General features: G+C 32.2%; 1 protein-coding gene across 1 annotated transcript; it reads left to right on the forward strand.

The window, feature by feature from the left end:
• The first annotated feature begins 1,464 nt into the window (after window positions 1–1,464).
• LOC105332007 (uncharacterized) lies at window positions 1,465–7,805 on the forward strand. Its single transcript, XM_066078682.1, has 5 exons — window positions 1,465–1,556; window positions 2,124–2,335; window positions 3,292–3,388; window positions 4,870–5,018; window positions 6,258–7,805. The coding sequence occupies exons 1-5, from the start codon at window positions 1,538–1,540 to the stop codon at window positions 6,363–6,365; spliced, it is 585 nt and encodes a 194-aa protein (XP_065934754.1). The 5' UTR covers window positions 1,465–1,537; the 3' UTR covers window positions 6,366–7,805.
• The last annotated feature ends 6,197 nt before the right edge of the window (window positions 7,806–14,002 follow it).

Genomic DNA, 14,002 nt, shown 5'->3' on the forward strand with positions numbered 1-14,002 from the left:
GAAAGATTTAATTTACCTACTCCAACTGAAAACTGACGAATCCACGAAATTACATCCCCACGAATAAGCAAAAAATCCACAATCAACGAAAATTGGCCCCCACGAAATTAAATGATTCCGCAGTATCTACCACTTCTATACCATGGTGGGAAGTACCGTAGATACAAGTTTGGTAATCAAAATTGAAAATAAAAACTTTAATTTAAAATTATGGCCATTATCGCATTTACTAGTAATTAAGACAAATTTAAACATACCGGTACATGGCAACACAAAGAAAGGTACTCCTGATATTATGCATCGAATTCACATATTGTTGACATCATCACTTGAATTAAAACTTGTTGATATAAAACAGCAAAAATATTGAAACAAAAAAACATCACATCAATCATTATGAAATAGGAAGCAGAAACATTACATAGAATACAGAAAACAAAGGTACACAGCGTAAAACAAAATGAGGACATCCTCATCATATAGTGCAATGAGAGTGCCTCCCTAACTGGCTGTTCAGTGGTTCTTAATATTGTGGACAAAGAGGACAAAAATCAAAGATTTACGCGATGGATGACATTCACTATGAATTCACAACAACTTGGATTCAGCCAACAAGTAATGAAAAAAAAGTGTCATTCTCCAAAAGATTTCAACTCTCTGAAAGAGATCCCATCATGCTATGCCGCATACGCCATCACCATTGAAAGTCAGAAAAAAGACAACCGTCAGAGTAAACGCCATCCTGCCTGGACAGTTCAAGTCCCTTTCCATATTCTATATTAAGACCAGCTCGATATTTGGTAATCCAGCGTCTGTTACCACAGGAGACAACCAGGAGACTAATTCAACTGGAGTGGGTGATATCATGATCAGTAAAATTCTTGGAGATCTTTCAATGGGGACCGATGTATAACTAGCTAGGGATATTCTAGCCCATGCTGATAAGTAATTTCTCAGCTTATGAACAACAAGTGTCGAAACACCATGCACCCAGAATGCATTGTTAAGGTCTTAAGGCCTCTTGTTTCCCCACGTGTAAAAGTAGAGAAGACGATTTTTGAAATTTTGGCATTATTTTTAATTTTTTACGCTGACCAGGCCCGTGGTGCTAAGATGATAAATATCACAACTCGGATAAATGTTTGAAGGGCGTATTCATTTGCTACCTCCAGAACTGGTCGAGGATATCTCTAGCGTCTATTTGCCATTTGGAAAGTAAATAATCCATACTGCAAACGAGCATTACTCCTGCAGCTCTTCAATCGACCAAACAAATACAACCCAAGTTGAAAATAATTTTAAGTAACAATTGGCATTGTAGATTTCGACGGACAAAGACCAATTGTAACAATTCACCTGAGTGACCCAAGTGATACAGTAAATGGGCAAGCCTACTATCTTTGATGACAAATATAGACCATAACCGTGTTTTGATAATGTTATCTTACACTCAAAACTGATCATACTGATAATCCATCATTAAAATAAAGATATAATTAAGCTACTTTCTGTTCACCTGCTTTAGTTAAATGTTGATATGGCGGACAAAAGATCAGGTATGTACTGAATCCTATTTTCTACAACTTTAGATTGTATAAAATGCCGCATGATTTTTGCAATTTACATCACATATGTTTCCAAATAATTGACATTTACAAGGAGCTGTAGGAATAACAGGAAGGGGATCCAGTAATAATAGATGCTTGAGTGTTTGAAAATAACGTCATCAAGTCATTCAAAAATCTTGTTTAGAACTAGTATATAAAAATGAAACATATTTCATTATATTTACATTTTCTAGTGGCTTGTCTGTGAAAACGCTACAAATCAATTTTGTAATGTATAGTCCAAATCAGTTTATCAATGATTATTTAACATATTTAAAAATTAAAAGTTGCTGAAATCTATAATAGTAATAGGAAACATTTTTTTCAATATCATGAGGTGATCAAATAGCATCGGGCGTGCTCAAATATATCATGAGCCCTTCGGGCTTTATTTGATTTGATTACCATCGACCGTATTTGATCACCTCATTATACTCAAAGAATGATTCTAAATTTCGTAAAAATACTTCCTTTACACTGTGATCAAGATGGTTCAATCTGTTTTTATTTCAACAGTACCACATCCATTAAGTGACAGTCAGCACTACACTAATGAACCATCTAGATACACTAATTTATCTCAGCCCGCCCCCTACGAATACGATAATTTGAACTACAGTCACCACGAATACAGTGAACCGAGTTTTAGTGGTCGGTACGATTATCCCTCCTTTCCTCCCCCTGGACCTATTACAGGCCAGCCAGGAAAAGTTCAACCAATGGAATTCGTATGTACTGCTTATTTCATATTGTAAGAATCAGTGGCAAAACATAGACCATTTCAGAATATATGAATTTAGACAATCTGAAAAACTAAGGTCATTTTTAAGCGCAAAATACCATTTGCTTCAGGTATTTCTAAAAGCTTTAATTTCAGACATCTTTATTGAATGGACTTCAGACTAAACATCTGATAAAATAAGATGGCTACATGCATTGACGGACATCTGACTAGTACAATATCTGTAGGAGTCTCATGTTTGCATTGAAATCTATATTTTGGGGTCTAAAGCCTAATCCAGGACACTCCTCTGACTATTACGCCTGGCCTTTTTATTTATACAAAGGAGGGGGAAAGAAGTCGCAGGAATCTCAGATTTTCTATACCCTAAATCCATGTGCCATCAATTGTAATCGTTTTGTGAAATACCTGCAGGCATTTAATAGGCACTTGTCAATGAGTAAATTGATAAATAAGTTGGTATCCGAGGATACTGTGAGATTTATCAACCTTGGCGCACTTTTAAGAAGTTGCATTTTTATCCACTTCAGCTATTAAAGAATTGTGAAGGCTAAGGATTTATTGTACATGTACAGTGTAGCCCACAGTAAATTCGTTTACTGTGGGTTACACTGTATATGTAAAATAATTTACAAAATTACAGTGTTTGAAGAAGATATTTATAGACATAATTACAGTGAACTTAGTCTTCTTCCAAGACTGAAATATATTCACTTTGTGGTTATTTTGGTTCTACCTAAGGACCTGAACCCCTAGGAACAACTTCACAATTTAGGTAGACAGGTACATGGACATCAAAACCGCATTCAGTTTGTCTCCCTTTTGTTAGTATACAAGAAAACTGCAAAATTTAAAAAAGTATCATAATACATTAACTTTCGATAAACACTTGCATGACGTTATAATATCATTTTTCCTTAATGTATTATACATAATATGTAGAATATCTCCAAAACGACGACCCCGGACCAGAGATCTCAACCTACTGCTCGTCAGTGGAGCACTGGGATTTGGGATTGTTTCAAAAATAGGAGAACCTGTGAGTTTTTACTTAATTGTTTTTTGTAATCACCCCCAGATTTTGATGTATGTATATTCCTCCGATTTTATTGATTCAGGGCAAATTGTGTTATCGATACCAGTTGGTGTCAGATTTTTTAAATTAAAAAAGAAGCTTGCATATTTCAAAGGTGTTCATCGTCACCCATGTTAATAATACTAAAGCGTTACCCTTTAAATATTCCGTTATATAATAGAATTTCAAGATTTGCTCCCCATATCTGTGATTTCAGCTTTAAGTAAAAGCTTAATCAGTTCTAGCCGCAGATCTGTAGCTCTGCGAGAAAAACTGGTTTGGCTAAACGTTAGGCGTATACTGTTTTCCCCTTGTGTGTCTGTCTGTGATCTCTCCGTAACACAAATTTTAGTCGATGATTTCTCAGAAACTATTATTTGCAAATGTTTGAAATTTTAATACATCCTTTGCTTAGGTATGTCGTATGTTGGGATTCGTTTTTGTACCAATCGAATGTCAACTTCCTGTGAAATTACTAATTTTCGTCATGGATTTCTTAGCAATCATTTATTGTAGTAATTGCTAGTCTTTTTTTTTTTAATGTGCATCAACATAAATATCACAAGTAAATTAGGTATGTACCCTACCCATGAGATAATATTTTAGTATAAATCGCCAATGCTTGAAATTTTAACTCTCGTTATTAAGGCATGCCACATGGGGGAATCATGTCTGAACAAATCAGACGTCAACTTCCTGGAAATTGACGACCTTATTGATTTTAAGTTCTAATTTATTAACAAAATTTTGTCAAGATTTCTCAGCAACTAAACGCAGATGCTTGAAATTGTTACACTTTCTTGTTAAGGCATGTCGTATGGCTGTATTCACTTTGGCTTACAGATATCTTGTTCGTACAATTTGACAATTCTTTAAATATTTTAGAATGCCTTATTTTAGATTCTGTTGATTGTAGTTGTTTTTAAATTCATTTTCTTAGCTCAATATAACAAAGTAAAGTTCAGTCATCCGTAATCTGGATGCCACGATTGGAATGTACTTGACCGTAACTTCCCGGTATATTTAAGTTTAGAAGAGATCAAAACATGGCATTCAAATAATTTTGCGATTTTTTAAAATCAGTTTTACGATAGAAAGGAACGTTGACATTTTTAAGATGCACGAAGTTTGAAAAAAAATCTTACTCATAGAAAAAACATCTATGTATCTCAGATATGTCAAATTCGGATACGCAATCAAAATGTTTTTAAACATATTTTATAATTATCAGCATGATAAGCATATAGACAAACCGACAACTTTCTTTTCTAACGGCAGTCACCTAAGCTGATTATGCAACACAACATATAGATATATTTTATTAACTTTCGTCGGTAATGTATTAAAATACTTCGGACAACATTGCGATATGCATTTATTTTAATTGAAAATACTACTGATTTACCGCGTAAATGCTATTGATTGTTTTATCTTGTCGTGTTTAGGCTGCATTCTTGCTTGGTGTGCTCCATGCTACCTTTGCAACCTCTCCGATAAGTTGGGGGACAGTTGTTGCCTCCCACTTGTTATTCCTTGTGGTTTCTACTCCCTGATTCCTCTGAGAACGAAGATCAGAACGGAGAACAACATTGATGTAAGCTTAATAACGACTTACATACAATAAACGACATTAGTTAAGCTACTTTTAAACCTCAATTACTACACCACATTACATTCTATATTTTTATCTAAATCTACAAAAGCCCAGTGCTGGATAACTATGACATTGCCAGTATGAAATTTGTTAACCCATCTGAGGAGCAGTTTTATTCAACTCCATTTATGCCATTTAATTGATAAGCTCAAATAAGATATATCAAAGTACTGAAGAACTGATGGGAGTTGATTTAATTGATTATTGTTCATTTTTAAATGAAAGATATGTAATTTCGCATAGCAAGTAGTTTCTTAGTGCTATATTTGAAGAGTTACACAAATTTTTTTCTAATATGAATTATTGGGCTATTCCGAGCGAAAAAAACCCATTATGAATCAATGACATATTCTGTAATATATAAAGATAGAATTTATGCCATCAAGTTCTACGATGCATTATGTATCAGTAATAAAATATTTCTGAAAATTGTATCCCAGCAATATTGAACTATTGGTGTAGGAATTCATACGACTACAAAAAATATCTGAATTGTTTGTACCATTTAACGTCTGACTATTTTCAAGGTATATATTAATAAGCTTCTTTGAAACAATGCTTCTGAATGCATTCAGAATTTATCGATTTTAAAGTACTAAGTCTTGTCAGCGGTGGTGATTTGTGCTTAGGTCCAAACACTGTTTCACTTACGGTTTGTCAGAGTAACTGCATAGGAGAGTTGATTAAAATCAACTCACAATAACCCGTTTTATATATCAATTTTATTGTATTTCTTACGATTTATATATATATTTTTGAATTATTAAAATCTTTTTTATTAATTTTTTTTTCTCAGAAGAGTATTAAAGATAGGAATTTTCAGTATGAATTTCATAAAATCCTATATGATTTTTTATACGGAAAATAATTTCTAATTAAGATGTTTTTATTCCTGCATTGGATGTTTAGTATGGAATGTAAATATCAAATAAGTCAGGTGAGACGAACTGAAAACTTGATCGGATAAATAATCGTAATAGGCATTTAAAGATTATCATGACCTATATAGTGCAGAAGTCGGGTGCAAAAATTCTATTTAAGACCATATATATATATATATATATATATATATATATATATATATATATATATATATATATATAAATTGAGTTTTCTTGAACCGATTCGAAAAATCAAAACATGCATGTCTTTATCATCTTTATTTCATCGCTTTTACAGGGCAGTATCTGCGAAGACTGTTGTATGGCTTGCTGGTGTCCTTTTTGCACAATGAGCCAAATGTCACTCGAACAAGACTTTGTTAAGCAGAATCTAAATACTAAATGAGAACATTTTATCAACGAACGTGCTGCGCTTGCTCCAAGCCAGTGGATATATTCAATCATATGGTCGACAATACATCTCCATACATGACAATAACGAAGCATTATTTCAACATAGTGTGCTTCGATGGCAATCACTTTTCTGACTTAAACCCAAGTTTCTATTTAAATATTGATTTAAGTCTTTGCACCGAAAGAACTCAAACCTGGGGTTAAATATGTTTTTTGTGGTTAATGTACCTCACTACATCAAGACTCATTTTTAAAGACATCCCGTCACAAGATGACGTTTTAAATGTTTTGTTTAACTGCTTATCAATCAGTGTCGTTGGTTTTATCAATCAGTGTCGTTGGATATCATTTTAGCTTAGTGGTAAAAATAAAAATTTAAAAAAGAACACGAGTTAAAAACCGGCTCAGACTTTAGTCATATTTACTTAATTAAATGTTTGAAAATCAAATTTTGTTGTCAAATATTTTATATGCTTTCCGTGATTTACATAAGTCTTATACATTTTACTACACATGTACATGTATCTATCAAAATCTAGTATTTTTCTGCTGATTTGAAAAAAAAATGTATCAAGTAGTTATTTGAGTGAACCCATCATTTCCACTTTCCTCAATTTAAAACCAATTTATAAGACTTTTCTTCAGAAAAACATCTTTACTTAATCTTTAAGAGGTTAATTGTTCTTCAGCCTTCTTTAATAAGCAACCTTATTCAATACTATATACATCTACATGCTATTGTCATGATAAAAGAATCACATTACCTAGAAATACCCTTACATGAATGCTCTTTCATTATCTTTTGATTTTCATATAAAAAGCATTAGTTTGAAATAGTTTGCCTAATATTAGGAAACATGTGGCAATTCCAATTTCCTTAAGTCATTTCTCACACATATTTGAAATTCATCATCAAAGATGCTTAGAATAGCTTTTGTTGGTATATTGAATGATTTGTAGCATTTTTATTTACATTCCCGTCCTGTATGTGACTTCTTGTGTCATACCATGAAAAAGGAGACTTACAATTATTTCCATTGAATACCTTATCTGGTTTCTAGTCTACTTTTAACCACGCTGAAACAGTAAGACCTACAAGTGTGATGATGCCTGCCATTAATTAAAATAAAATTCAAACACACCCAAGAATTTGGAGACGGATAAGAATTCATTTTTAAAAATGTTCAAATTTTACATGCTTTTTCTATATTTTTAATGCATAGATAATTTAATTCTGGTTGTAACGTGCTTTCTGATTGGCTAAATAATTATTTTACATCGTATAAAGAATGTTGTCTACGTCATAGTAAGACTAACGTCAAAAACGTATCAATACGCCTGACGTTACATTTGAATTTTGTACAATTTTACGCCATTTTAAAGGTCAAATGACCGTTTTTATATACAATGAAGAGTGAAAAAATTAATTTAAATATTGTATTCATTCCTTAAATAAAATAAAAAGGTAAAAATATGTTGTTTCTTGTTAATTCTAAAAGTAGTTATAATATAGAGCAGATGCTATTTGAAGATCAAATAAACATTCACATATCATACATGTAATGTTAATGAAGAAAATTGAAAGGGGGGGGGGGGGTTAACTATATATTAAATAAATACACATAAAACCCAAACTTTTTGACAGAAAGAAGCAAAAATTTGGCTTTTATGACATTTTGTATACTATGATAACTGCATTTGTCTACATGTAAGCTATATTTGAGTTTTATTAGGTTGCTAAATGTTATTTCATAAAATCAGACAGCAAAATTGCTGCAAATTTATCAATCTAATTATTAAAATGATTAAAAAAGTTTTTAAGTAATTATTCTTATCTCAGAATTTAAATAAGTCTATGAATTGAAATTATTATAGGAAATTCCTACTTTCTAAGCCAGTTTACTCAAGTTTTGACCATTCTACACATTTTAAGAGGGAGTTAGAAAAAAAATTTCAATTACATTGTACTTTTTTGTATTTTTGTCGCAACAATCTCACGAATATAAAGATCTCATTTTCTGCATGTGAGGGTTCAAACTCAATTGAGGTCAGGTTGAGGCAAGAACAGGGTCCAGTGAACAGAAACAACTAAGGATTCTTGATTGTGTATTTACTTGTATTTACTTGCAATAACCTAAACAGACCAATTGCTTTCTTACAAATTGAAAAAATACCTTTGCAATCATATTTGCAATGTGCCATATTACTTAAAATTCCAAACTTTCTATACAATCATAGATATAAAGTACATTAATATTTTCGTTTTCCAACTTCATATATTCTTAAATGTTCCGATTGACATACCTGATTCTAGATGAAGTTACCTGATGGAGTTTCATTGTCTCTGGTACTGCGGAGAGATTACTTGGGATGACTTTCTTAAAAATGGTTATGCCTGATTCCTGAATTCCAGATATTTCTACTTTAGTTTTTTTCTGAAATAGAAGTCATGAGAGACTTTGCATTGGTTATTCTTCCTTCATTAGCAACAGACGCGTCCGCAGATTGCTTGATAGCTCCACCAATGTCATCTGAGGGGCCCTTCCCATGGGCCGCCTTTAGAAAATTCCAAGATGTAAAATAGGTTTAAAGTGCACCCACGTGGAAAAAGAGACATGTAAAAATCTGAAACTGAGCAAAACGACAACACATTGTTGTCATGGTAAACTAAGCCAGTGTGAGGGTATTCTGAACGCTTTGTATCTCTTTGTTATATTTGCAGTTTTCAGAAAAGTCAATGTGGATTACATCTACAGAATCCGAATCCTTTAAATTCTACCTAAGTGTGCATGGTGCCTTATTATGGTGTTTTATATCAAATAAGTGCCTGAGAATTTTAGCAAGCTGTTCTTGAAAGTCGTCCATAAATGCCGATAATGAACACTGTTGTTTTTCTCTCCTGGTCACCGAAACTGTGGTAGTTTTGTCTTCATAATAATTTTAATTTGTCTTTTCGTTACTCAATACTAGAATTCTAGAACTTACATGTAACTTTTAACTCACAAGTATTTCGATACTTTTCTGTAGCTTTTAGAACCAGAAACGGCTTGAGTATGCAAACGAATGAATAGGAAAGGCAGCTTGCATGGTTTCCAGCATTGGATTTTTTGTGTACATTAACCATGTTGTCTCCAAGGTACCTTTTCTGTTTTTTTGATATTTTTTTCGCGTGACTGTGTCTTTTCCCCCTGCTGTTGTTACTGTTATTTTCACGTTCGAGAAATACTCTCACCTTCTCCTGTAACCTTTCAACGGAACGATTTCGTTGTAACTTCCTTCTGAAACCCAGACAAATTTTTAAATTTAAATGTGTTCTATTTTTATCGTAAGGCAAATGTTTTTTCAAGCGGTACCTTTTAAGGAGTTCAGAAGAAACTACCTTAGAAATGAACTGGCAATGCTTCTGCCTTTTAGTGTTCTTGTGTTTTTTGGCAATGCTCTTAATCATATTGTGGTGGAACACCAGTTTCTTTCTAACAATGCCATTCACTATTTGATTCTTCAAGAGCCTCTCAGTTTTAGAACGTGCAGAATCAGTAGTTTTGGCATCTGTCTGAATATTTATTATTTGCAGTCGACTCCTGTATTTTCCTGTTCCTTTCTCTATCGAATTAAGTTTAAATTTCGTTTTCTTTATCTCCTTGTAAACTGTACTTTTTTCTACCAACGTTGTTTCGTCTTAATGCCTGATCATTTGTATTATTTAATTTGGAAAATTAAAGGGTGTATTTAGCCTTTGGACAGCACGCAGTAAGATTTTACTACTTTCTCTTTTATTTATCTATCCATTCTCCATGTTTGTCGCGGATTTCTTTGCTCTCGTGCAGAAGTGATACTATGTTTTTTTTAAATTTCATTTTACCGAATAATATTGTCATTATCGAAACAATAATAGGCGTCTCGGAAATAACTGCTGTGGTAATGACAAGATTTTCGATGTTAATAGCGTGTATCGTTGTTTGTTGCAAACGGTTATGCATTAATGGTTGATTTATATAATTATAGGTGCAACACGTACCTCAGAAGCACCAGCATCACCCTCACTTCAGTGTTTCAAGTTTATTACGTCATACTTAACTTCATTGACAAGGTTTTCCAACGGAAAAATCCGATTTTTAATGGTCATATGAAACGATTTTTAACACTATGATTTTCTTTCATAAATATAAAGCTTGGTATAAACAAATGTTAAAATACGTGATGCAAGATTTTTTTGCCTTTGCATTACTGAGAAATAACCGTGAAAACTGAGCACCTGAAAAAATTCTTCCCCGCTTATCGTTCCTGATTTTGTGGATTTATGACGTCACAAAGACCCACCGATGTAAACAATGCATCAAAACTAGTGTAATTTTACAGTAGTTTATCGATTAAATTTTAGTAATTTTTGCACACATGAACGTGTCTTTCTTTTCAAATGAGATCATTTGATTTCGTAGTAGCCTACAGATGACTTAGTTTTAATTGGTCGTTAATGAATAAATCTAATATCAGCTTCTCACCAGAGTAAAATCATGATGAAGATCCCGTACTGCAGTGGAAATTTAACGAAAGAAATGCTCCAAAATTAACAGCTGATTAATGAATTATCCTTATCCTTTTGAAATAGAAACATCATTTTCTTCTTCGGTACGTATAATGATTGGGCTACATTTAAAGGGAATTAAAGCATTTTAACTGATTTGATTTATTTTATCACATAAAAAAGTATAAGGCAGGCCAATGAAAATGTTTGAGGCATTGTGTACATAGTTTGTATTTAAGAGCTGCTATAAAATGCCGCAAAATTATTCTTAAATTTTATTTCTGACTTATTGATATGTACATGTAGCAATATCTTTATATTAGAAAATACTTTGTGTGCACGTGTATTAACGTTTTATTAAATTAGATCGCGGAAATATGGCATTTAAGGATTTAGAAATGTATCGGTAAAATAAATCGGTTGTTTGATAAAAAAAAAGTTGTGAACGAATGTGAAGATAATCAACAGATTTTATTAAGAACAAGCATCAATAATGATAAAAAACGAAAGAAAACATTGCGGAAGAAAGTGAGATAGAGGGGATCTGTGAGTATAAACACTGCACATACACGTTGTAAAATCAAAACACCGCACATACAAGTACACTTTTCAAAAACAAATTAAACATTTGAAGAAATTTTTCTTAGACTAAAAATAATTAAATGGTAACATATTTGTGAATTTGAAGGCGAAACAAACAATATAATCGTGAAGCGAATGAGGCACCACGAGGCCTGTAAGTTGTTTGGGAAAAAATCTTAATGAATTGCATGAACGTGCAAATGGGAAAAAAACGATCAGTTATTTTTGAATTTGTCAATTTCATTAAAAAGATCGAAATAAAACATATATATACACGCATATATATTAAAATTATATTATACTTGCATGTGGATCTATAAAGAAAATCATTCATTCTCCGTGCAGTCTCGAAACTGAATATGTACACGCTATTAAACGCACACGATTTCATTTCTTGAGAGAAAAAATACTGATATGGTTGATTATTGTATAATTATACAAGTTTTTATATAAAATTGTATTTTGTTTTCTTTTAAAATGCTGCAAAATGACTTGGATATTTGTATTCACAACATAGCTGTAAATAAGGCTATTGGGTCTTACTGACGTCATAAGCAAGGGAGGTAAGTCAATGTTCGTTTTCCCGATTAAGTGATTTTGATCGACTCTGGCGCTCACATTTTGCATAAAATATCCAAAAAACAATGTCTGTCTTATTAAATAGGCACTTATGAACTCATTCCCGTATAAAACTCAATATGGTCAGGATATCGTTTCATATGACCTTTAAAATGGTGAAAATATCAGGCGGCTGCCTAAAGGGCAACACTATTGTACGGATAACTCCTCCTACAGTTTCAAGATAGAAAGTTGGTGTTTTGCAGTTCAATAGTAGATACATCAGAGGTCTGCATATTACTTGGATTTTGAATTCTGTTAATTTTTGAAAAATACCAGCTGTTGAACTTGTTCATTTCCTTCAGAATATTGCATTTAAGGTACTCCAATATTTTGGATATGGTAGGTAGTGTTTATCAGTTCAGGGGTAACATGGATTATAGATACAGTTCACGTTAAAAAAAACATATTGTCACATTGACGGCCTTTCACTTGTTCAATGTGTTTCGGTAAAGGCAAAAAATTCTGGAACAGTGTATTTCTTTAATCTTTCGAGACAAACGTATTAAAGAGGTTCCTTTTTGGGTAACTAATTTATGTCACCTCTTATCTAATAATTTTGCATCTTATATTGATTCTATTTATATACTTATATTTTACAATACCAAATAAACAATATTGAATAAAACTGTTCAAAGAAAATTATATATTTACAGAGTTAAGTAAGAGACTATACCGGTATTTTGTAACGGGCGGAAGGTTTTCAAGAAGAAAATGAACAATTTTCATAACTCTTTTAGAGTACTGTTACTTTAGCCTCCTTATTTTCAGCGCAAACTAAACTTCCAGAGAGTTTGTGTATTTCGATATATTTATGTTGTTGTGAAAAAAAAAACCACAATATTTTGATATTTCTATCAATATATTTTTGCATATATAGCTTGTATTTCACAGAAGTCAAGAAGAAATTTAATCCAATTTGTGCCTAAAATTAGCTTATTTCAATTCATATCTCAAGTATTTGACCACTACTTTTATTTACTTTTATACGAGACGTTAAATGTATGTCTATTTGTATGCAAAGTTTTGGAAAGTTTGCAATACTATTATTTTTTTATTTGCGTTATAATTTGATTACTTCAAAATTTGGTAACAGTCTCTACGTTAAGTGTTGTATTCATTATGTACTGGCATTTGAAGCCATCATAAAGCAAGGTTTTAAAAACTTTGACTTGGTTATGTCTTTCATAGTCTCTACATGTGCTCAACTTCATACTGTATTGAAATCAAAACTAAATAATAGTTCCAGCTTTAAATATTTTGTTAGATTTCTTCAATTTCCATGCCGAATTGAAGCAATACTTTCAGGAAAATTGTCATTTCTGTTGGGAACCCCATATTATTAGAGAATGGCATGTGATATGTCGTAAATGAATTAAATGAACATCTTAGGTCCCATCTTTATATCCAAGATGTTTTGGATGATTGACATTACTAGTATTTCAGGTGTTAACCTCCTAAAATAAACTCATTTCATCAATTTTAAGCAGTAGTGTTACGTATTATCAAAAGACTCTCTCAAGGATTTGGTTATGTATATTTATTAGAGAATGAAATTTCATACATTCAAAAAGAGCGTCACAGAGAAGAGGAACAGACAGAAAACATCGAAATCTGGTACAGAAGGGTCCAAAAATTAAAAGAATAATGCTTTCGTGTTTTATTGATTTTCAAATGCCACAGAAAAATACAAAGCAATATAAACAGGTTAAATTTTATTTCAAAGTGCTTTGTAAGGTTGAAATTGACCATCGAGGAGCTCTGAAGTTTACAATTTTGGTGGAGGGCTTAATTGACATCAATATCAGCTTTTAGTTTTTTCCAACATCTGTAAGAGTAGAGAATATTTTTTAAAATGTTGGCTTTTGGTTTATTTTGGTATATTTCAATGAGGCCCCGGGGTA

The sequence above is a fragment of the Magallana gigas genome, chromosome 3 (assembly GCF_963853765.1).
Source record: "Magallana gigas chromosome 3, xbMagGiga1.1, whole genome shotgun sequence".
NCBI lineage: Eukaryota > Metazoa > Mollusca > Bivalvia > Ostreida > Ostreidae > Magallana > Magallana gigas.

Bases quoted from the DNA above. Each gene is read 5' to 3' on its own strand.
- LOC105332007 (XM_066078682.1), top strand. The intron at 2,336-3,291 runs GTATGTACTGCT...CATAATATGTAG, and splicing joins AAGTTCAACCAATGGAATTC to AATATCTCCAAAACGACGAC. The intron at 3,389-4,869 runs GTGAGTTTTTAC...TGTCGTGTTTAG, and splicing joins TTTCAAAAATAGGAGAACCT to GCTGCATTCTTGCTTGGTGT.